Source organism: Hemiscyllium ocellatum, chromosome 43 (genome assembly GCF_020745735.1).
Source record: "Hemiscyllium ocellatum isolate sHemOce1 chromosome 43, sHemOce1.pat.X.cur, whole genome shotgun sequence".
NCBI classification, from domain to species: Eukaryota; Metazoa; Chordata; class Chondrichthyes; order Orectolobiformes; family Hemiscylliidae; genus Hemiscyllium; species Hemiscyllium ocellatum.
This window is the reverse complement of record NC_083443.1, coordinates 25,962,891-25,988,807: the sequence shown is the minus strand read 5'-3', so window position 1 is coordinate 25,988,807 and position 25,917 is coordinate 25,962,891. Positions and strand designations below refer to the sequence as shown.

Sequence of the window (25,917 nt, the reverse complement as noted above, 5' to 3'; positions counted from 1 at the left end):
TTTGAAACACTATCACGTGAATTGCAGCGGCCCACTAACACATAAAGGTGAGAATGTTAAATATCTTCTGTGTCCGGAGTATATAAATGGAAAGGATAGTTTGTCCAGGACTTGGGGGTATCAGGGTAGTGGATGCCGTACGCCTTTTCTGATCCTCAAACAAGTGAGAACTATGTGGAACACACGTTATTCCAGCTCCTGCTAGTCGAGGAGGGAAGACAAACAAATAAAAATATTTGTTTTTTGTTAAATCAGATTTAAGCTGGTGCAGAAGCTCAGCAGTGCTGATTTTGGGCTTGTATCCTTGGTGCATACTGTTTAAAGTGTAGCCATCAGGATTGGCCTGTGGGGGTCCCTCTGTTTGCTTATAACTGTTGCCTTGTCCTATTTTTTGTTGGCAGAATAGTGGGATTAAAATATGCTGGAAATATAAACTGTCGAGAGAATGATTTTCATGAGAATATAGGAGGCATGGTAAGTAGGGATGATACCAAAACTGGTGGTGTAGAGGATAGCAAAGAGGGATATCCAAGATTGCAAAGAGATATAGGTCAATAGGCTGAGGAATGGCAGATAGAATTTAATTTGAATTTATGCAATGTATTGCATTTTGGAAATATAAACAAGGGAAGGACTTCTACAATCCTCGGTATTATGCAGTCCCCTGAGTAGTGTTGTAGAACAGACGCTTAAGGGTTCAGGTACATAATTCTTTGAAATTTGCATCACAGGTAGTCAGGGTGGTGAAAAAGACATTTAACATGCTTGCCTTCATTGCTCAGACCTTTGAGTATTGGAGTTGGGAATTCATGTCAAGGTTGTACAGAACACAGCTGCAAATGTGTTGCTGGTCAAAGCACAGCAGGCCAGGCAGCATCTCAGGAATAGAGAATTCGACGTTTCGAGCATAAGCCCTTCATCAGGAATAAGAGAGAGAGAGCCAAGCAGGCTAAGATAAAAGGTAGGGAGGAGGGACTAGGGGGAGGGGCGATGGAGGTGGGATAGGTGGAAGGAGGTCAAGGTGAGGGTGATAGGCCGGAGTGGGGTGGGGGCGGAGAGGTCAGGAAGAGGATTGCAGGTTAGGAGGGCGGTGCTGAGTTGAGGGAACCGACTGAGACAAGGTGGGGGGAGGAGAAATGAGGAAACTGGAGAAATCTGAATTCATACCTTGTGGTTGGAGGGTTCCCAGGCGGAAGATGAGGCGCTCCTCCTCCAGCCGTCGTGTAGTTGTGTTCTGCCGGTGGAGGAGTCCAAGGACCTGCATGTCCTCGGTGGAGTGGGAGGGGGAGTTAAAGTGTTGAGCCACGGGGTGATTGGGTTGGTTGGTTCGGGCGGCCCGGAGGTGTTCTCTGAAGCGTTCCGCAAGTAAGCGGCCTGTCTCACCAATATAGAGGAGGCCACATCGGGTGCAGCGGATGCAATAGATGATGTGTGTGGAGGTACAGGTGAACTTGTGGCGGATATGGAAGGATCCCTTGGGGCCTTGGAGGGAAGTGAGTGTGGAGGTGTGGGCGCAAGTTTTATATTTCCTGCGGTTGCAGGGGAAGGTGCCGGGGGTGGAGGTTGGGTTGGTGGGGGGTGTGGATCTGACGAGGGAGTCACGAAGGGAGTGGTCCTTGCGGAACGCTGATAGGGGAGGGGAGGGAAATATATCCTTGGTGGTGGGGTCCGTTTGGAGGTGGCGGAAATGGCGGCGGATGATACGTTGTATGCGGAGGTTGGTGGGGTGGTAGGTGAGAACCAGTGGGGTTCTGTCTTGGTGGCGGTTGGAGGAGCGGGGCTCAAGGGCGGAGGAGCGGGAAGTGGAGGAGATGCAGTGGAGGGCATCGTCGATCACGTCTGGGGGGAATCTGCGGTCCTTGAAGAAGGAGGCCATCTGGGCTGTGCGGTGTTGGAATTGATCCTCCTGGGAGCAGATGCGGCGGAGACGAAGGAATTGGGAATATGGGATGGCGTTTTTACAGGGGGCAGGGTGGGAGGAGGTGTAGTCCAGGTAGCTGTGGGAGTCAGTCGGTTTATAATAGATGTCTGTGTTGAGTCGGTCGCCCGAGATAGAAATGGAAAGGTCTAGGAAGGGGAGGGAGGAGTCTGAGACAGTCCAGGTGAGTTTCAGGTCGGGATGGAAGGTGTTGGTAAAGTTGATGAACTGTTCAACCTCCTCGTGGGAGCACGAGGCTGCGCTGCCTCGTGCTCCCACGAGGAGGTTGAAGCGCTGCCTCGTGCTCCCACGAGGAGGTTGAAGCGCTGCCTCGTGCTCCCACGAGGAGGTTGAAGCGCTGCCTCCAACCACAAGGTATGAATTCAGATTTCTCCAGTTTCCTCATTTCCCCTCCCCCCACCTTGTCTCAGTCGGTTCCCTCAACTCAGCACCGCCCTCCTAACCTGCAATCCTCTTCCTGACCTCTCCGCCCCCACCCCACTCCGGCCTATCACCCTCACCTTGACCTCCTTCCACCTATCCCACCTCCATCGCCCCTCCCCCTAGTCCCTCCTCCCTACCTTTTATCTTAGCCTGCTTGGCTCTCTCTCTCTTATTCCTGATGAAGGGCTTATGCTCGAAACGTCGAATTCTCTATTCCTGAGATGCTGCCTGGCCTGCTGTGCTTTGACCAGCAACACATTTGCAGCTGTGATCTCCAGCATCTGCAGACCTCATTTTTTACTTGTACAGAACACAGGTGAGGCCTCTTCTGGAATACTGTGTACAGTTTTGGTCTCCCTGCTATAGGAAGGATATTATTAAACTGGGGAGGGTTCAGAAAAGAATTACCAGCATGTTACTGGGAATGGAGGGTTTGAGGTACAGTATAAAAATGGGCTGGATAGGCTAGGAGTTTTTTCACTGGATCATAGGAGTTGAGGGGTGACCTTGTAGAAGTTTATAAAATCATGAGGGGCAAAAACAAGATGAATAGCAAAGGTCTTTTCCCCAAGGTAGGCGAGTTCAAAATTAGAGGGCATATTTTTAAGGTAAGAGGAGCAAGATTTAAAAAAGAATGAGGGACAATTTTTCTAAACACAGAAAATGGTTAGTGTGAGGACTGAACTGCGAGAGTCATAGAGTCATAGAGATGTACAGATGGAAACAGACCCTTTGGTCCAACACATCCATGCTGACCAGATATCCCAACCCAATCCAGTCCCACCTGCCAGCATCTGGCCCATGTCCCTCCAAACCCCTCCTATTCATATACCCATCCAAATGCCTCTTAAATGTTACAGTTGTACCGGCCTCTACCACTTCCTCTGGCAGCTCATTCCATAAAGAAAGTAGGAGTATACCTAAGAGGGAAATCAGGAGGGCATAACGGGGACACGAGACAGCTTTGGCAAATAGAATGAAGGAGAATCCAAATGGTTTTTACAAATATATTAAAGACAAAAGGGTAACTAGGGAGAGAATAGGGCCCCTCAAAGATCAGCAAGGTGGTCTTTGTGTGGAGCCACAGAAAATGGGCGAGATAGTAAATGAATATTTTGCATCAGTATTTACTGTGGAAAAGGATATGGAAGATATAGACTGTAGGGAAATAGATGGTGACATCTTGCAAAATGTCCAGAATTACAGAGGAGCAAGTGCTGGATGGCTTGAAACGGTTAAAGGTGGATAAATCGCCAGGACCTGATCAGGGGTACCCGAGAACTCTGTGGAAGCTAGAGAAGTGATTGTTGGGCCTTTTGCTGAGATATTTGTATCATCGATATTCACAGATGAGGTTCTAGAAGACTGGAGGTCGGCAAACGTGGTGCAACTGTTTAAGAAGAGCGGTAAAGACAAGCCAGGGAACTATAGACCGGTGAGCCTGACCTCAGTGGTGGGCAAGTTGTTGGAGAGAATCCTGAGGGACAGGATGTACATGTATTTGGAAAGGCAAGGACTGATTCGGGATAGTCAACGTAGCTTTATGCTTGGGAAATCATGTCATGAGTTTTTTGAAGAAGTGACAAAGAAGATTGATGAGGGCAGAGCGGTAGATGTGATCTATATGGACTTCAGTAAGGTGTTTAACAAGGTTCCCCATAGGAGACTGATTAGCAAGGTTAGATCTCATGGAATACAGGGAGAATTAGCCATTTGGATACAGAACTGGCTCAAAGGTAGAAGACAGAGGATGGTGGTGGAGGGTTGTTTTTCAGACTGGAGGCCTGTGACCAGTGGAGTGCCACAAGGATCGGTGCTGGGCCCTCTACTTTCTGTCATTTACATAAATGATTTGGATGTGAGCATAAGAGGTACAATTAGTAAGTTTGTAAATGACACCAAAATTGGAGGTGTAGTGGACAGCAAAGAGGGTTACCTCAGATTACAACAGGATCTGGACCAGATGGAAAAGTGCAGCAGGTCAGGCAGCATCCAAGGAGCAGGAGAATCGACGTTTTGGGCATAAGCTCTTCTTCAGGAATGAGAATGCCAAGCAGGCTAAGATAAAAGATAGGGAGGAGGGACTTGGGGGAGGGGCATTGGGAATGCGATAGATGGAAGGAGGTTAAGGTGAGGGTGATAGGCCGGAGAGGGGGTGGGGGGCGGAAAGGTCGGGAAGACGATTGCAGGTCAAGAAGGTGGTGCTGAGTCCGAGGGTTGGGACTGAGATAAGGTGGGGGGAGGGGAAATGACAAAGCTGGAAAAATCTGCATTCATCCCTTGTGGTTGGAGGGTTCCTAGGCGGAAGATGAGGCGCTCTTCCTCCAGGCGTCGTGTTGCTATGATCTGGCGATGGAGGAGGCCAAGGACCTGCATGTCCTTGGCGGAGTGGGAGGGGGAGTTAAAGTGTTCAGCCACGGGGCGGTTGGGTTGGTTGGTGCGTGTGTCCCAGAGGTGTTCTCTGAAACGTTCCGCAAGTAGACAACCTGTCTCCCCAATGTAGAGGAGGTCACATTGGGTGCAGCGGTTGCAGTAAATGATGTGTGTGGAGGTGCAGGTGAATTTGTGATGGATATGGAAGGATCCCTTGGGGCCTTGGAGGGAAGTGAGGGGGAGGTGTTGGCACAAGTTTTGCATTTCTTCCGGTTGCAGGGGAAGGGGCAGGGAGTGGAGGTTGGGTTGGTGGAGGGTGTGGACCTGACGAGGGAGTCGCGGAGGGAGTGGTCTTTCCGGAACGCTGATAGGGAGGGGACAGAAATATATCCTTGGTGGTGGGGTCCGCCAAACAGACCCCACCACCAAGGATATATTTCCCTGCGGAACATTTCAGAGAACACCTCTGGGACACCCGCACCAACCAACCCAACCGCCCCGTGGCTGAACACTTTAACTCCCCCTCCCACTCTGCCAAGGACATGCAGGTCCTTGGCCTCCTCCATCGCCAGACCATGGCAACATGACGCCTGGAGGAAGAGCGCCTCATCTTAAGCTTAGGAACCCTCCAACCACAAGGGATGAATGCAGATTTCTCCAGCTTCCTCATTTCCCCTCCCCCCCCACCTTATCTCAGTCCCAACCCTCAGACTCAGCACCGCCTTCTTGACCTGCAATCTTCTTCCCGACCTCTCCGCCCCCACCCCCTCTCCGGCCTATCACCCTCACCTTAACCTCCTTCCACCAATCGCATTCCCAACACCTCTCCCCGAAGTCCCTCCTCCCTACCTTTTATCTTAGCCTGCCTAGTATATCGTCCTCATTCCTGAAGAAGGGCTTATGCCCAAAACGTCGATTCTCCTGCTCCTTGGATGCTGCCTGACCTGCTGTGCTTTTCCAGCAACGCATTTTTCAGCTCTGATCTCCAGCATCTGCAGTCCTCACTTTCTCCTCTAGACCAGATGGGCCAATGGGCTGAGAAGTGGCAGATGAGTTTAGTTCAGATAAATGTGAGGTGCTGCATTTTGGGAAAACAAATCTTAGCAGGACTTAGATACTTAATGGTAAGGTCCTAGTGAGTGTTGCTGAACAAAGAGATCTTGGAGTGCAGGTTCATAGCTCCTTGAAAATGGAGTCGCAGGTAGATTGGATAGTGAAGAAGGCGTTTGGTATGCTTTCCTTTATTGGTCAGAGTATTGAGTGCAGGAGTTGGGAGGTCATGTTGCGGCTGTACAGGACATTGGTTATGCCACTGTTGGAATATTGCGTGCAATTCTGGTCTCCTTCCTATCAGAAAGATGTGAAACTTGAAAGGGTTCAGAAAAGATTTACAAGGATGTTGCCGAGGTGGAGGATTTGAGCTATAGGGAGTGGCTGAACAGGCTGGGGCTGTTTCCCCTGGAGCGTCGGAGGCTGAGGGGTGACCTTATAGAAGTTTGCAAAACTATGAGGGGCATGGATAAGATAAATAGACAAAGTCTTTTTCCTGGGGTCAGGGAGTCCAGCACTAGAGGGCATAGGTTTATGGTGAGAGGGGAAAAATACAAAAGAGACCTAAGGGGCAACTTTTTCACTCAGAGGGTGGTATGTGTATGGAATGAGCTGCCAGAGGATGTGGTAGAGGCTGGTACAATTGCAACATTTAAGAGGCATTTGGATGGGTACATGAATAGGAAGGGATAAGGGTCGGGTGCTGCCAGGTGGGACTAGATTGGGTTGGGATATCTGGTCGGCATGGGCAGGTTGGACCGAAGGGTCGGTTTCCATGCTGTACATCTCTATGACTCTATGTGCTTCCTCCTTTGGATGTGGAGACAGTACACTGTTTAAAAGACATTTGGATAAGTATAGGGAAGGTTTGGAGGGATATGGGCTAAATGCAGTCAGGTCGGCCACGTTTAGTTTGGGAACATGGTCAGCCTGGACTGGTTGGGCCATGCTGGATGACTCTAAGACTTATTATTGGTTTATCAGGTTGCATGATAATAAGGATATGATTTAGAGATGCCAGTGTTGGACTGAGTTGTACAAAATTAAAAAATCACACAACACCAGGTTATTGTCCAACAGCTTGAATTAGAAAAACTAGCTTTTGGAGTGCTGCTCCTTCATCAATAAGGATATTGTTCTACTTTGACACGCCCCCGTGATATGCAAATTTAAGTTGAATTTAAAGCTGTACTTTATGCCTTTATAAAGTTTGTAAAGTCGCAATAAATAAATGAGACTGACAGCTATGAGACAGAAATTCAACAAAGTGTAGTGTCAAAGCGACAACGCCTCAAAGTTGTTATCTCAATTTTTAAGTCATGGCTAAAAGAAATGATAAGCTTCAAGAAACAGTGTTGCAATTGTTTGCATTGATGAATCAGATCAACATAACTTGTAAAACGTAATTGTGCAGTCTTAGATTAGGGTGGTCTAACATCAAAAACATACGATAAGTTTTCTCAATTGTTTCTGGAAGCAGATTACCAATTCTTTATAGAGTAGAGAGTGTGGTGCTGGAAAAGCACGGCAGGCAGCAGCCGAGGAGCAGGAGAATCGACGTTTCGGGCAAAAGGTATTCGTCAGTGTTTCCTGATGAGGGTTTTTGCCCAAAACATCGACTCTCCTGCTCCTCAGATACTGCCTGCCGTGCTGTGCTTTTCCAGCACCATGCTCTAGACTCTAATCTCCAGCAGCTGCAGTCCTCACTTTCGCCCAATTCTTTATTGAACCTATCTGCCTTTCATCTATTGATTCTAAATGGAATGGAGATCATATGGGTTCCTCAAAGGTCACATACAGTCCTGCCACTGGATTTTCAGCAGCTTATCTGATCATTCGTGGGCGGCACGGTGGCACAGTGGTTAGCACTGCTGCCTCACAGCGCCTGAGACCCGGGTTCAATTCCCGACTCAGGCGACTAACTGTGTGGAGTTTGCACGTTCTCCCCGTGTCTGCGTGGGTTTCCTCCGGGTGCTCCGGTTTCCTCCCACAATCCAAAGATGTGCGGGTCAGGTGAATTGGCCATGCTAAATTGTCCGTAGTGTTAGGTAAAGGGTAAATGTAAGGATATGGGTGGGTTGCGCTTCGGCGGGTCGGTGTGGACTTGTTGGGCCGAAGGGCCTGTTTCCACACTGTAAGTAATCTAATTACAAAGGAACCTCGATTGTCCGAACGAGATGGGCGGGTACTATTTTGTTCAGATAATTGATTTTTCAGTTAATTGAGTCAATGCCTCTCCTTTGGGTCTCAGAGTTTTCTGAAGTTTCCTTTTTTCTCACACCACCTGCCTTGCTCCCTCTCTCTGTCTCAGGGCTTGTTTCTGAGCAGACACACACTTGTGTGTAAGGGACCTGCAGCATTGCTGAAGCCTCTCCCACCCCACCCCATCAGTTCAATGAGATTGACACAACGAGCACGTGCTCAGTCCGCTCCCCATTCAGGAGACTAGGCAGCAGCACACAGCATGTGGGCCCCCACCCCCGTGCCCCCCACCCACCATCCACCCTCACCTCGCCCACCCCCAAACCCAAACGCTGCCCCGTCCATCTCCCAACACAATCCGACCCCCAACCCCATCCAAACCTGTCCCCTCCCACCTTCCACAACCCCCCCCCCCCCCTCCTCCCCATTCCAGGGCAGCTGGACTGGACAACAACAGTAAGGCTGCTGCTATCTTTGTGGGTGAGTCTCCACACACACACACACACACACACACACACACACACACAATGCATCACTGCAACTTTTTGCCAAGTCCCACCTTTACCCTGTACAGGACAATGTTGGAGATATTATCTAGGGAAGGGGATGTTTAGGATATATCTCTGTGTAGAATTCCAGGGAAAGTGTGGGGAGAGAGAGAGAGAGAGAGAGAGAGAGAGAGAGGGTGGTGGTCAGTCATTTGGAGACAGTGCCTGGGCTCCCATCGATGACCAGGACTATTCTCGGCAGCATTTTATTTTTATTTTTAATCACAGACAGGATCAGTGTTGGAAACACTTCTTTGATGTAATATTGTATTGGGACCTTGAGATTTTCTTCAGATAATCTGAAATTCAGATAATTGATATTCTGTATTGTATTTCTGATTGCAGGAGCTCCTGTTTCCACAAAGGCTGGCACAGTGTCTCCGTGAGCCTCATAGCGTCAGAGACCTGGGTTCAATTCCATCCTCTGGCAATTGTCTCTGTGGGGTTTTCACTTTTCCCTGTGTCTGAGTGAGGTTCCTCCCACTGTCCAAAGATATGCCGGTTGGGTGGATTGGCCATGCTAAATTGCTTCATGGTGTCCAGGCATATGCAGGTTAGATGGATTGGCCATGCTAAATTGTCCGTAGTGTCCAGGGCTGTGCAGGCTGGGTGGATTAGCCATGGGAAATGTAGGATTGCCTGGATAAAGTAGGGGGATGGGTCAGGGTGGGATGCTCTTCAGAGGGTCGGTGTGGACTTGTTGGGCCGAATGGCCTTCACTCACACTGCAGGGGTTCTAATGCTTCCCACATTACCACAGAGACCATACTTCATGGTTATCAAGACATTTAGTGAAACGTTCACATAAATGTAAGGTTTTTATATATTTTCATGTGGTTATTCATGGAATTAACTCTGAATTCAGGATGACTGAAAGTGCCACCTCCTAAATACTAGAAGAAATGCACATTTTAACACGAACCAATCAAGAATGATTTGAGCAAACAGTTTTAAATTAGTTGCATAGTATTTATTTCTGTATTATTTATATTTTTAGCACATTGTCTTCCTCCTCTCAAGGGTCCACACTTTCAGACAGCTTTCTTCACCATCAATAAACCTGGCTGGCTCTGTAGAGTTTGGTAACTTAAACGCACTTATCCCCTATCCCTGGTGTTCCTGCTGCGATCTGAGAAACACCAGCAGGATGAAAGGTCATTGGCAGATTCTTTGGTCAGGAAGCCAAATAGAAACAGTAGGCACACGAACCAAATTAATTCTCTTGGCACCTGGATAATTCCAGGCAAGATATAGGCTGCATATCCCTGCTGCAAACTCTCTATTCTGGGCAGGTGAATGGATGTTGCAGAGAGCAAGCCATTTGACCTGGATGGAAAGAACAGGTCAACACTGGCTCAACAACAAAAACATTCTTGGTTGGTGTTCCAATTATGCAAACAATGCAGCTTTCTAAATACAAAAAAAAAGTCCATGCATACTTGACACATGTCAATTATCTTTTGATTGAAGACTGTTAGAAAATAAAGAATTTCCTGCCAACAGACAGATTAGAAATCTCAAGAAGAAGGCACAACGAGAATATCCTGAAAACAGCAGCACGCAGCTTTACAGTAATTATTTCTAAAAAACATACAGACTGCTCACCTCCCTAAAAGCAATTAGTGGAGTTCATTTTTCCCCTAGACAACTGCACACTTTGACAGCTACAGCCTTTTCACTTACTGAGAAACTCACTCAGGGCAGAGGGGAATTAATAACTCTGCTGATGGTCTTAAAATGTTCTGGGAAGTGGAAGTGTACTCATTCAAACTTTGGCTAAATGAACATACTTGAAAATGCTGATAAAAACAGATTACACATTTACAAGCCAATACAAAATAGAATTAAATCCATAGAAAGAAGACAGAGAGGCTTTCACACATTGATGGGGCACGTTGTTTCTTCGGAGAACCTGCATCAAATTGTCTGTCACCTCAGCTGTTCACTTCCTCCTTAATCATTGGAGCCACACAGCTGCAGCAGGAGTTTCCTGTAGTCTCCAGAGGTGTCACCCTGGCAACAAAAGGAATCAAGAGAGGAGCCACTGATGAGAAGGAATGTTCAGAGGTTTTAACACTGAACAGCAAAGTGTGACACATCAAGAAAATAAACAAAGAACTGCAGATCTGAAACACAAAACACAAGTTGCTGGAGAAGCTTAGCAAGTCTGCCAGCATCCATGGAGACAAGACAGAGTTAACATTGAGTCCAGTGATTCTTCGTAGTGTTAAAAATCACACAACACCAGGTTATAGTCCAACAGGTTTATTTGGAAGTACTGGCTTTCAGAGTATTGCTGCTTCATCAGGTAGCTGTGGAGCAGGATCATAAGACACAGAATTTTAATCTTTTGCTATAAATTCTGTGTCTTATGATCCTGCACCACAGTTACCTGACGAAGGAGCAATGCTCTGAAAGCTAGTGCTTCCAAATAAACCTATTGGACGAGAACCTGGTGTTGTGGGATTTTTAACTTTGTCCACCCAGCGCCTCCACATTTTCATAGTATGACATGTCATTCCCCCTACTGTATCTGCATTTAAGATTTGAAGGGGCCGCTGTTGGACTGGGGTGGGCAAATTCAAAGATCACACGAGACCAGGTTATAGACCAACAGGTTTACTTGAAACCGCAAGCTCCCGTGGACAATAACCTGGTGTCATGTAATTTTTGACTGTATTTAAGGTGTGACAGGAGACTATCCGAGGACATGCAGGTCCTGGGCCTCCTCCACCGCCGCTCCCTCACTTCCGCCTTGGAACACTTCAACCCCATGGCATCAATGTGGATTTCACCAAGTTTCCTCATTTCTCCTTCCCCCCCCCCCCCACCCCAACTCCAACCTTCCAGCTCAGTACCGCCCTCATGATCTGTCCTACCTACCTATCTTCCTTCCCACCTATCCACTCCACCTCCTCTCTGACCTATTTCCTTCATCCCACTCCCATTCACCCACTGTACTCTTTGCTACCTTCCCCCACCCTCCTCTCTGACTGATCACCTCCATCCCTACCCCCATTCACCTATTGTATTTATGCTACTTTCTCCCCATTCCCACCCCTCCCTCATTTATCTCTCCACTCTGCAGGCACCCTGCCTGTATTCCTGATGAAAGGCTTTTGCCCGAAACGTCGATTTTCCTGCTCCTCGGATGTTGCCTGACCTGCTGTACTTTTCTAGCACTATTCTAATCTAGACTCAGGAGACTGTTCCCATCTGATCATTGTTGGTTTATATTGAACGGAAGCCTTGGAATTAATCCAATGGTGAGCTGGGTGTTATTGTGTCAGGTCGGATCCCCAATCTCTGCAAAGTTAGAAGAATCCAGCAGAGGGAATGCTAAATGAAGGACCAAGTCAAGGAGCCACTTAGCTCCGCGAGTCTCTCAATTCAGTGAGACAATGACTCAGAGCAATTGGCCTCGGTTCCTGATTAGACCAGACTTGTCTGTTGTCCGGTGGAGATCCACATGTGAACTGTGCACAAGAACAGGCTGAAATATTGACTGACCAAGCCTCCAGCACTCTCCAAAGCTCCTGTATTATTTCCTGGGAAAACTACTGCAGAGCAGAGATTTCAGAATGCTGTGGGACAGAGGGTCCATTCACAGGACTCAGTGGAAGTCAGCATGCAAGTATAGCAAATAATTCAGAAGGCAAACAGAATGTCAGCCTTTATTACAGAGGATGAATTATAGAAATGCATAGACCTTGCTCCAAGTGTACATTGATGAGACCATACTCTGGAGGTCCATGTCCAGTTTTGGTCACCTCAAAGAAGGGATGCATTTGCATTGGAAGCTGTTGAGAGAATGTTCCCAAGGCCAATTTCTTGGATGAGGGATTTGTTTAATCAGGAGATATTCAGCAGGTTGGGTCTCAATGTATTATTTGCCTTAACCATTGCAAACAATAGAATGTTCCACATTCTAACCACTGAGTACAGAAGATTCTTTAAATCCCCTATTGGATTTAATAGTGACTGACTGTCTTTTGCTTTGCAAAATTTAGCAGCAGATGCATGGGAACATCTCCCCTTCCGAAGCTGACACCAATGTGATATATCGTGATATGGAGATGAAGGTGTTGGACTGGTGTCAACAAAGTCAGAAGTCACACAACACCAGGTTATAGTCCAACAAGTTTACTTAAAATCACAAGCTTCTGAGCATGCCCTTTCATCAGGTGAAGTCACTTCATCTGACAAAGGAGCAAAACTCCAAAAACTTGGGATTTAAAATAAACCTGTTGGGACAATAACCTAGTGTCGTGTGACTTCTGACTTGAGAAGTCTATCACCATTCCTTCATTGTTGTTGGGTCATAACCCTTAAATGTCCTCCCTAACAGTCTTGTCACTGTCTCTGCACCACATAGAGTCATAGAGATGTACAGCATGGAAGCTGACCCTTCGGCCTACAGTGGTGCAAGGAAGAGAATCACTACCTCACTGTCTCAAAGTTTAGTTGTGGGTGGGCAATATTGCTGGCCAGCCAGCAAAACAAACATCCCACAAATTAACAAATGGTAGATCTACCCTATTTAACCCCAGTACAACGTAAGTAAAACTACGTCAAGGTTATCGATTAGCAGTCTTTCTCTCTCCTAAAAGGTGCTGGCTGTTGCTGGGCTATAGTTCCACAGGCACATCGATATTCCTATACCTCCCTGACAGGCCCATCCTTTATGTGCTTGCCTGCTCCTTATTGGGAATAGTAAATGGAATTGAGGCAGCTTCCTGCCCTTCACTGAGCCAACACGAGAACTGTCCAGGTCAGTTACACTATTTGTGTAGACATCTGTGTATCTTTTTAAGAGAGTTATGAGCCGGTTTCTGGCTTCATTTTTCTCATCCAATCTGGGATCAGCTCATTAAATCGACACAAATGAGCTACCATCTTCTATGCCGTGGGTAAAGTGTGAACAAAAGCTGCAAGCACAATGAACAGAAGCAGAGGAACTACCTCTTGCACATTGAGCACGTGTTAATGATAAAATTGTGGAAGTGGCATAGTTACCGCTATGAAGGAGTACAGCGACTGTCCATACATCTTCTTGAACTCGGCCCGGATGTCCAACATATCAACCTCACAACGAGACACCATGATGCGAATCAATGTTTTGTCATCTGTCCCCAAACCCTAAATGGGAAAAAGAGGGAAAACGCACATACCAATAGGTGAGACACAAGGAACATCACTTGCCTAATTCTGCCTTCCTAAAGGCCGACCATCAGTTTGTATTCCAAAAATCTGGCTCCTTCACTCACCAGGAGAAAGTGAGGACTGCAGATGCTAGAGATCAGAATCAAAACGTACGGTGCTGGAAAAGCACAGCTGGTCAGGCAGCATCTGAGGAGCAGGAGAGTAAAAGTTTCAGGCGTGAAGACCTTATGCCCGAAACATCGATTCTCCTGCTCCTCGGATGCTACCTAACTGGCTGTGCTTTGCCAGCACCACACTGACTCTGGTCTGCTTCATTCCCATCAGAATTATTCCATGTTCCTCCATTTCTTAGCTATCATGATATGACAGTCGTGGCTGGAGTAGGCGGGGGTGTACTGCTCAAACTGATGATTCTTTTTAAAAGCAAATGGCAAAGATTTTTAATATCTTTATTCAAAACATCAATCATAGCACATCAATTGAAATTTCAATGCCAGTGCAATTACAGGGCCACATGACTAATGGATGGATTGTTGTCAAAGAGCATATTTTTTCAATGGGTTGAGATTGGATCTCAAGAGGAGATTGGTCTTGATCATACTGAATAGCAGAGCAGACTCAAGGGGCTGAACCACCCACTCAGCCTCCTGCATCCTGTACTGACTGTACTCAACACAAGATAATGTCCAATGTAGAGATGATTCCACAATTGAAGAGCTCTTATTTAAGTTACAAAGTGATCAGACAAGGCCAATGTTAAGAGAACAATCAGAAAACTAGACTGACAATGAGTAATAGTAATACACTACCCAAGCTCTATTGAGGAGACAGAAGCAGAGATGGATCAAAAACCTTTTGTTGTTTTTTTTAAATATTGTACCAAAACCTGTGATGTGCTTTCATTATTTTCTTTATTAAATTCCATAAAGTTCTAATTACAAACGGATTCACTCTGAATCGCTGGCATAAAACACGCAAGGGAAAGGAAAATGTAATATTCATTCTCTGGGAAATAAAAACTGGGTGCATACAGAAAAAAATATCTTCACCTTAAATATTTCGACATGTTTTTCTCACCCGTCCCTCTTCCTGCGGCCACTGTGAAAACCTGTGTTGTTTATCTTCTAGCATTAGTTCTGACAGATAATTTCCACTCAAAAAAGTAACTCATTTTTTTGCACATTGCAATTGCTCAAGTAAATTGGGGACAAAACTCTTTCTATTGCTTGGTCACTAACTCAGGAGGGAATTTCAAAATTCGGAACCTAGTTGGCTTGACTGCCGCTGGTGACACAAAATGAATGGGAGCAATATAGTTGGTCTGGGTTAGGGGAATACAGGGTTTCCAGGAGTCTGAATTTCAAATGGGAGTTAAGAAACTGCATAAAAATAAATTGTTTGGTGATACAGATCCTGAGTGTCACAAAACAAAAGCATCCATTTTGTCAAAGCTTTTCAGCTTGCCCTCCTCAAAACATTGTCCTGATGTGGGCAAGACAAGGAGCTTCAAGATGGCATTGATAGATTAGGCAGCGACCTGGCTCCTCAGCCCAGGACATGTCAATCCTTCCACGTTCTCTTCACCCTTTTCCTCCTCTAAGATTAGATTAGATTACTTACAGTGTGGAAACAGGCCCTTCGGCCCAACAAGTCCACACCGACCTGCCGAAGCGCAACCCACCCATACCCCTACATTTACCCCCCTTTTACCTAACACTACGGGCAATTTATCCTGGCCAATTCACCTGAGCACATCTTTGGACTGTGGGAGGAAACCGGAGCACCCGGAGGAAACCCACGCAGACACGGGGAGAACGTGCAAACTCCACACAGTCAGTCGCCTGAGTCGGGAATTGAACCCGGGTCTCCAGGCGCTGTGAGGCAGCAGTGCTAACCACTGTGCCACCGTGCCGCCCATAATGATGGAGACCCGGGTTCAATTCCCGACTCAGGCGACAGACTGTGTGGAGTTTGCACGTTCTCCCCGTGTCTGCGTGGGTTTCCTCCGGGTGCTCCGGTTTCCTCCCACAGTCCAAAGATGTGCGGGTCAGGTGAATTGGCCAGGATAAATTGCCCGTAGTGTTAGGTAAAAGGGGGGTAAATGTAGGGGTATGGGTGGGTTGCGCTTCGGCGGGTCGGTGTGGACTTGTTGGGCCGAAGGGCCTGTTTCCACACTGTAAGTAATCTAATCTAAAAAAAGACTTGAAAGTGTTTTTCTTCTCATAAGAAAACTTAACCTGGAGAGGCTAAGAGCTGGAGCAGAGCGGCTGAAAATCAGAGTGGAGAGGGCAGGAGCGTGGAGCGGAGTGGGCTGGAATGTGGAGCAGAGCAGGCTGGAGCGAGGATGGTTATTTGGACTGGGGTTCTGTTGCAGGCAGTCAGCGGCTTTAAAGTGTGGGAGTCCCTGAGCTGAGGTACTTCAATGTAATGTTTATCTGCAAGCTGTTTATCTGGCTGTAATATTTATCTTTTTAACCATGTCTTATTTCTAATTTATTCTATTAATCACTGCAAGGTAATGCAACTTATCGTAATATAGTCATACAGATGTACAGCACGGAAACAGACCCTTCGGTCCAACTCATCCATGCCGACCAGATATCCTAAACTAACCTAGTCCCATTTGCCAGCATTTGGCCCATATCCCTCTATACCTTTCCTGTTCATGTACCTATCCAGATGCCTTTTAAATGTTGTAATTGTATTAGCCACCACCATTTCCTCTGGCAGCTCATTCCATACATACACACCACCCTCTGTGTTAAAATGTTGCCCCTGAGGTCTCTTTTATATTTTTACCCTCTCACCCTGAACCTGTGCCCTCTAATTCTGGAGTCCCCCACACCAGGGAAAGACCTTGTCTATTTACCCTATCCACGCCTCTCATGATTTAATAAACCTCTATAAGGCCACCCCTCAGCTTCTGACACTCCAGGGAAAACAATCCCAGCCTATTCAGCCTCTCTCTATAACTCAAACCCTCCAACCTTGGCAACATCCTTGTAAATCTTTTCTCAACCCTTTCAAGTTTCACAACATCCTTCCAATAGGAGGGAGACCAGGAATTGTATGCAGTTTTCCAAGTGGCCTAACCAATGACCAATCTTCTTTATTCTTCTTTTGTATCTAAGATTTGTACCCAAGATGATGCTACGAGAGGAGACATTTTCTATTCAACACAGTTCTCATCTCAAAAGATGCATAATTTGTTGATTGATTAGATTCCCTACAGTGTGGAAACAGGCCTTCGGCCCAACCAGTCCACACCAACCCTCTGAAGAGTAACCAACTCAGACCCATTTCCCTCTGGCTAATGCACCTAACACTATGGGCAATTTAGCATGGCCAATTCACCTGACCTGCACATCTTTGGACTGTGGGAGGAAACTGGAGCACCCGGAGGAAACACACGCAGACACGGGGAGAATGTGCAAACTCCACATAGACAGTCACCCTGAGGCTAGAATTGAACCTGGGACCCTGGTAGTGTGAGACAGCAGTGCTAACCACTGAGCCACCGTGCCACCCTAATTTTTTGAAAGATATTTATTTACCCCCTGGCTTTCTAGATCTTTTCTCACCCTAACTTCAAGAACCCTTGGTCCAAGCACCTTCTCTGGTTGTAAGGGTAGACCATCACTCTGCTTTACAGACCTTGTTGCATCCATGTTGAAACTGGTTGTGAGACGTGCTAAAGCAGAGAGACTTGGTAGCTACTTTATCTCTGTTCTTCCTTGTGTAGCAAAGCAGACAGCTTCTACTCTGCACAGGAGGTCAGCAGCCTAACACAGCTTCAATGCTGATCACACTAAGGTTCACACACTCCTTCACCACCATGAGACCACAATTCGAAATAAGCAAGCTTTGCGAAGATTTGTAGCTCAGGTTGAGGATCTGGATGTAGGTTTGCTCGCTGAGCTGGAAGGTTCATTTTCAGACATTTCATCCCCATCTAGGTAACATCATCAGTGAGTTCCCGCCAAAGTGGGAAGCGGGTGGTGTGGCCCACTTTTTATTTATGTGTTTAGGTTTCCTTGGGTTGGTGATGTAATTTCCTGCGGTGATGTTGATTTCCTGTTCTTTTTCTCACGGGGAATCCCAATCAATGTGTTTGTTGATAGAGTTATGGTTGGAATGACATGCTCCTAGGAATTCTTGTGCATGTCTGTTTGGCTTGATTGATGTGGTGTCCCAGTCAAAGTGGTGTCCTTCCTCATCTGTATATAAGGATACTAGTGAGAGTGAGTCATGTCTTTTTGTGGCTAGTTGATGGGCAATTGGACAAATGGGCATAAAATTAGCCACCAGGGTACATGAACATCAACAAGCCACAAAAAGACAAAATCCATTCTCATTAGTATCTTTACATACAGATGAGGAAGGACACCATTTTGACTGGGACAGCACATCCATCCTAGGACAAGCCAAACAGAGACACGCACAAGAATTCCTAGAATCATGGCATTCCAACCGGAACTCTATCAACAAACACATTGACTTGAATCCCATTTACCACCCCCTGAGAAAAACAACCAGAAATGACATCACTTCAGGAAATGGCATCACCAACGCAAGGAAACCTAAACACACAAATAAAAAGCAGGCCATACTACAAGTGCTTCATCTGGAGGTTCACTGATGATGTTACCTAGTATAGTGACGAAACATCTGAAACCAAACCTTCCAGCTCAGCGAGCAAACCTACATTCAAATAAGCAACGTGGTCCACCATTACAACAGACTGAGGCAATTGGTACAATTCACCATATCAAACCCCAGCTAGATTCAGCACAGAATTACCAGGAAAATTTCACCAACCCCCTCCACATTGCTGATGTAGGGCTTATAGCCGAAACATCAACTCTCCTGCTCCTCAGATGCTGCCTGACCTGCTGTACTTTTCCAGCTCCACACCTTTTTGACTCTGACACTCCAGCATCTGCAGTCCTTACTTTCTCCTTAAAGAGAGCTTTGTCAACTTTGGAGAGGAAGGGTGAAAGAATACACTCTAATACAGCAAACAGCTTTAGAAGGGAGAATCAGTTGTATCAGCCCAGGAGGGAGTAAGCAAGGAGTATTGTTTGGGTATAAACAGGAGCTGATCTAGCAAAGCAAGCTATGTAATGACAGTAAGCTTTACCTTCATTGACTTGTAGAGTCTTTCAGCATAAAAGGCCGGGGTATTTCTCAGACATTTCACTGTGAAATGGACATTAGTGGTATGTTAGTCTTTGTCAATACATAGATCATCACACACACACACACACACACACACACACACACACACACACACAAAATCGAATGAAGAAACCAAAGACTCTCAGCAGCAAAAGTGAATGATCTTGTCCACAATGTCAACCATTGATGGCAATACAACAAGGAACAGGAGTTGGCCAATCAGCCCTTTGCGCCTGCTGTACTATTTAATCGGATCATAGCAGATCAATTCTGTATTTCTACCTAAATGACTTTTATCCCTTTTTTAAATATAAATCTATCGCTGCCTTGAAAGGTATTTACCAACTCTGCTTCCCAGCACCTTTTCAGGAATTATGTTATAAAAGGCACACAACAGTCAAAAAAATTCACCTAAACCTATGTTTCAAATGGGCAATTGCTGATTTTTTGTTTAAAAAACCAGTGAACTCCTAGATCTAAATTCTCTGAAAAACACTTTCCATTTCTTTCCTGCCAATGCCCCTTAGAATCTTATATGCTTCAATCAATGCAATGTCCAGCTCTAGAATCACAGAATCCCTGCTGTGTGGAAGCAGACCATTCGGCCCATCGAGTCCACATTGATTCTCTGAACAGCATCCTGCTCAGATCCGCTCCCAACCCCCACCTCTCTCCCTGTAACCTTGCATTTCCCATGGTTAATCCACCTAGCCTATATTTCCCTGAACACAATGGGCAATTTAGCATGACCAATTCACCCTAACCTGCATATCTTTGGACCGTGGAAAGAAACTGCAGCACCCAGAGGAAACCCACGCAGACACGAGGAGAATGTGCAAACTCCACACAGATAGTCACCTAAGGGTGGAATCAAACCCTAGGTCCCTGGTACTGTGAGGCAGCAGTGCTAACCACTGAGCCATCATGCAACCCTCTAAAAGAGGTACAGACTGAAAAATACAGAGGTCATATATTCAGACAAAAAGTGTGGAGAATTCTTGAACAAATTCTATGTCGATTGGCAAGCTCCACAAGTACTTTGAGAGAAAACTGAACCCTTGGTCAGTACTGAGGGGATTCAACTGGTGCTTGAGAACTGGAAACTGTAACATATCATAGTGCTGCACTCAGAGTCCTATAGTCATACTCCATGATTCCTCACATATACTCTGTTGCCAGTCTCAACCTGGCAAGAGCTCTTTATGCTAAACCTGCCATTCCTCTTGGTGGGTCTGATTTTCTTTTCTATCAGCATCAGCTCACCATCATCTTCCGAGGGCTATTACAGATGGGCAATAAACGCGCATCTCATGGAGGGATCAATTAAAAACTACGCCTACAAAAAGATTTACCAGACACCTCATTTACACATTCCGTCACTGTCCCCCAGCTTTACATCCTTGTGTGGGTAACTCAGTTCTACTGGAGCTGCCCCTAGCTTTCCCTTGAATTGATAAAGCCTTTAGCCTTCATACTCCTATACTCTGGTTTCCTCTCTCAAGATCTTGCTGATTCACTGGGTATCTCCCCAACTGCAAAGGTCTCTTTGTCAGATGCACATTCAGCCACCTCCACCCTCCCCTTTCCCCATATTCCTGTTTGCACAAGTTCCATAATCTGCCAACATTTGGCCCATATCGCTTTAAGCTGTTCCTATTCATATATCCATCCATTGCGTTTTAAATTTTGTTATTGTACCAGCCGCCACCACTTCCTCTGGCAGCACATTTCATATATGCACTACCCTCCGCGTGAAAAAGTAGCCACGGAGGTCCCTTTTAAATTTCCCCCCTCTCACCCTAAAAAGGGTTACACCCGAAACATTGACTTCTGCACCTCCTGAAGGTGCCTGGCTTGTTGTGTTCTTCCAGCCTCCTGCCTGTCTACCATGGAGCATTCTGCCTGGGTCAAATGTGAGAGCTCAAGATGCAGCAACTATCCTGTCTAGGAACACAACATTCTGACTCTAGGTGTATGCATTTAAACCCCACCCCGGAAGTGCCACTAGTCTAAAGCAAACACCACAATGTGGGAAATCAGAAACACCCAAAAACAAATCCACTGGTGATTACTACATTGCTGTTCAGAGCATTTTGCAGTGCACAGACTGGCAGACACCTTTCCACTGTCAATAATAAACACAATATGAAATGTACCCACTGGCTATAGAATACTTAGAGACACCTTGAGGTTGTGAAGGATGCTATATAAATGCAAAATTTTATTTTATGAAGAAGGGTGGACGGCAGGAGGGCAGAGTCAGGAAAAAGAGCAGTTTAAAAAAAAAACTAATATGCCAAGGATAATCTAAAGTAAAACATCCCGGGTATCTAAATAATTCAATGCAGTCAGTAAAGCAGCTGTATTTTGATGGGAGTTTAATGGGTTTCTGCACAGAGGAGCTGCCAGAAACTTCTGATTGGTTCAAAATAGTGTAGTTTTAGGGCATACCACTAGATGGTGCAATATGTCTGGTCAGGGAATACTGTGTTAAAGGGGAGCAGAATGGACAGAAGAATACTGGGTCCAGCACCACAGACAATTCCATTACCCCAATATAAAATTAGTTTCATTCTGTCCACTTACTTAAGCTGCTTGCTACAGTGAGTACATGGAGTTACATGGGACATACAGTACACAAACTGGCCATTTGGTCCAAATGATCCTTCTAGGACTAACTCGTGGCTTATTCCAACTAAAATCACTGCTTCAAAATCCCTCTGGCCCCTTCTCTTTCATCCAGCCACCAATTCAAAATCAATGCTGGCTGCTTTGGCTCCACTCCCTGTGTGAAGTGGGACTCCTCATCGGCAAGTCAAGAGTGAGATAAACTGAAAACAATAGCTGAACGAAGCAGAACTCTGACAGCAAAGCTAAAATGTCACAGGCCTCCTGTCATATTCCAAGATATGGCAATACACGCTGACAACAAACGACTGTACGTTTCAAACATTCTGCTCTGATGAAGCATCATCTAGACTCAAAACGTTGGCCTGCCCTCTCTCCACGGATGCTGCCCGACCCGCTGCCATCTCCAGCATTTTTGTTTTCAGTACACATTCCAAACCTTACACTAGAATAGAAACTAGGATTGCCAAGTACCAGTGGTAGTGTCATTTCACAAACACTTCATGTCAAAGTCCTTCCCCTGCTAGTATAACAGAGCGGCTAATTTATTGCTAGATTTATTGTGTTTAATTCATGCATGCAAACACCGACAACAATCTTTAGCTCTTTCAGCAGAGTGTTGGCTCAGGCAACCTGGTTTACAAATACTCAGATGGAATCTGTCCAGTGAAATCAAGGGCCAAGGACTCGGGCACAGATCAGAGACTCAGAATATAAAACACAAGCAGCTGAAAGGGTGAAGACCAAATCAGAAAAGCTACCTGGAATGAGATTATTAAAACACCACTTCAACAGGGGAAGACAAACAGTGGGAAATCCGCGAGAAAGCACTGGTTTTCAGCAGAGAGTAAGAGGGATCGACTTTCGTGTGACAATACGTCTGTAACTCAGGTAATTCAGGCTGAGGCAGTAGAATTCTACAGTTGTGTTGGCAGAGAGTTTTGCCCAGACAGTACAAACCAAGGCACACTCATTGTATTTCATCGAAAAGTTACTGCCCAAGTGCTATATGTGGGAAATACTGTTTCATTGGGAGAAATCACCCTTTCCAGCTGCCTGCTGTGTGCACTCACACGGACACACACACATACAATGAAGACATGCACAAAAACCAACACCAACCTTTGCTGCACTAATCCACACACTGAGAATCCAGAAAGCATCAGAGAATGAAATACACGAGGGAAAAAAACATTACCTGTGAATCGATACATAACATTTCTCTGCTCTCGCCTTAACTTTCCCCTCCTTTATCCAGAAAAATGATTTCTCCAATCCATACCGTCCATTTTAAAATCCAGATTATGGATTCCTGAAGAAGGGCTCATGCCCGAAACGTCGATTCTCCTACTCCTTGGATGCTGCCTGACCTGCTGCGCTTTTCCAGCAACACATTTTCAGCTCTGATCTCCAGCATCTGCAGACCTCACTTTCTCCTATGGAGTCTTTGTCACCCTTTTCAAAAATAGAAGCCACTCCCACCTCATACTTTTGCTTGGATCTCTCTTATGAATGAAATGGAACATTTCTGACTGTGTTTCTACATGTGGCAGCTTGAATCAGAGACAGGGTCTCACCTCTGAACCTCAGGGTTTCAAGGACATGAGCCTATTAGCCAGGTTTACCTTCAGTGCAACACTAAGGGAATGCTGCCTGGTCAGCGATGTTTGTCATTTCAACAAGTCCTAGGTTGCTATTTGAAAGAGAGCTGGGAATGTGTCTTGGAGACCTAGTAATAGCAAGAGGTCACATAGCCCCTCAAGCTGTTGTGTCTTTCTGAGAGATCACAGCTGATCTGTCATCTAAGTCCATATGCCTCAGTCAATATTTATACCTTAACAGATCACTCAGTCATTTATCATTCCTTATTGAGTGACCTTGCGGTGTACAAACTGACTGCCGTAATTGCCTATATAATTTGATAAGTAATTCCTGGGCAGTATGGAGGGCACTGAGATATCCCTCTAACATGGAAAACATTGTATCTTCTTTCAGATGCTTGTACTATTACTGACTGCACTCAGGAAGCTCTGACAGATCAATTGCAAAGTTCCACCTCACTCCTTCAACGTTACTGTAGCAGTTTCCACACACTGATGCGTCATTTCCTTTTGTGATAGACTTTGGGAAAAAGCAGCTGGACAAAACACAGCATTCTGCAATTAAGCCCTTTTGTCCTCCCAAATTAAAATGGCAACATTTCCAAACTGTGAAAAGATAATGACATAATCCAGTTGTTGAAGATCTTCCTTCTTTACTTAACCAATCTGATTAAATTATAAGAGTACATCAAGAGAATATAGTACTCTGCTAGTGTGGCAATATTTGTATTTGCATCAATATTATCAGAGGTTGAACTCACCTACTGCCAACATGCCTCGCTCCAGGTTCCCAGACATCTCCCGGCTGATGGTCTTTTCAATATCATATTTACAAACCTGTCGATACTCCTCAAACACTGAAATTAAAAATACAGAGCTTTTAACCTTAAAATGTTTCGGTATTCTATTGCTAGAAATCAATAGATTTTCATAACTAAGATGATACATAACCTAAAATCCAAAAGATTCTGGGAGAATTTTATTTTATTTGTTTTTGGGCCATGGGTATTGCTGATTGGGCCAACATTTATGACCCATCCCTAATTGCCCTAGATAAGATGGTGGTGGGTTGCACTTCAATGCCCTTAGGGAGCGAATTCCAGGATTTTAACCCAGCAACACTGAAGGAAAGGTGATGTATTTTCAAGTCAGAATGGTGAGTAAAGTGGAGGAGAACTTGCAGGTGATGGTGTTCCCATGTATCTGTTTCCATTGTCCTTTTAAGTGACAGAGTTTGTGGCTTTGGAAGGTATTGTTGGAGGAATCTTGGTGAGTTACAGCAGTGAACTTTGTAGATGGTACACATTACTTCTGCTGTATATTGCATTTACAAGATACACTGCAGCATACACATTAGGTGACGATCAGTCCTGACCAGAGGTGTGTTGATCATTTACTCCTATACACACATACACAAAGACGCACACACAGACATCCACACACACCCTTAGACACACACACTCCCACACTCACACATGCACCCTGTCACAGACTTAAGACACTCTGCACTCACTACACACACACACATACACTTTCTCACACTCACAATCCCCAACCCAGACAGACACACACACATTGACAAAGACCCACATACACACATTTTGTGGGGTGAATTTGTACTTACAGGGTTACATTGTACTTTGCTCAAGAACTGCATGCATTCACGTAGAACTCTGAGCTCAAAAACTGCATGAATTTATGTAAAACTCTGTTATCTCACTTTTTAGATTAGAATCAATCTAAACATCATGGCATAGACAGAGAACACAGGGGGCTAACACCTTCAACATATTGTCTAGCTATCACCATTGTTAACAGCTAACCCGAAAATGCAACTTTAAAAAGAAGGGTTTTGTGATTTACACATGAAAGAAGTGAAACTATCACTGTATTCTAACAGATGAAAGGCTTAACAGACAATCAATTTTTCAATGTATAATTTCTGTTACATCACACTGTAAATTTTTGCTATAAATTCTGTGTTACGATCAAGCCCTCCACTATCACCTGATGAAGGAGCATCACTCCAAAAGCTAATGTGCTTCCAAATAAACCTGTTGGACTATAACCTGGTGTTATGTGATTTTTAACTTTGTACACCCCAGTCCAACACCAGCATCTCCAAATCTTATTTATTTGGACTGAGATGAGGAGAAATTTCTTCAAATCTGAATTCTTCATCCTGAAGGGTTATGGGTGCTCCATCTATAGCATATTTGATTACTCAGGAAGGGATAAGGGTGAAAAAAATGGCATGGAGCTAGAAGTTCAGTCATAATCTCATGGAATAGCAGAGTCAAAATATCGGCTTCTCCTCCTCTATTATGTTCTTATGAGTAATCAGCTCAACTTGAGGTGGCTCAAGTTATCAATTCACCCAGACAACGGAGAGCAACTAATACAATCCAAACAATTGGACTGCCTGAGGATTTACTGAGAATTCACAATACCCTTTAGTTTTGACCAGTCTTCAAAAAGAAATTTTGTAATTCAGGAACATGCAATTACCTGCTTTCAGGTGGGCTCTGTTCCTTGAACACAGGATGGCATTAAACTTTGACTCATCAGTTCCCATACGACCTTCTCCTGCATTATATAAATCCTGAAGATAGGAGGAGAAAATTCTATTAGAAGCAATGGACTACTTCAGTGTGAAAATCTTGCCTTCTGAGTAATGATTCATTTCAATAAATGACATTAGTCTGTCCATCTTGTTGATAAGCATGTTACTTACCAGAGATAAATGTTACATCAGACACAAAATGAAGTTAACCAGTTGTTCTCAATGGTAGGAGGTTTCCTTCCTGAATAC

The 25,917-nt window shown here is 45.3% G+C and overlaps 1 protein-coding gene across 1 annotated transcript in view; it reads right to left on the bottom strand.

Annotated features, from left to right (window-relative positions):
- Nucleotides 1-9,483: 9,483 nt before the first annotated feature.
- LOC132834919 (annexin A4-like) overlaps nucleotides 9,484-25,917 on the bottom strand; it is an 80,576-nt gene continuing 64,142 nt past the window's right edge. The window contains exons 11-15 of the mRNA XM_060854058.1: nucleotides 25,614-25,707; nucleotides 23,867-23,962; nucleotides 18,839-18,897; nucleotides 13,552-13,674; nucleotides 9,484-10,548 (exon numbers count right to left, since the gene is read on the bottom strand). Of these exons, the coding sequence (XP_060710041.1) occupies nucleotides 10,489-10,548; nucleotides 13,552-13,674; nucleotides 18,839-18,897; nucleotides 23,867-23,962; nucleotides 25,614-25,707 (432 nt within the window). The 3' untranslated portion in view covers nucleotides 9,484-10,488. The remainder of the gene's footprint in view (nucleotides 10,549-13,551; nucleotides 13,675-18,838; nucleotides 18,898-23,866; nucleotides 23,963-25,613; nucleotides 25,708-25,917) is intronic.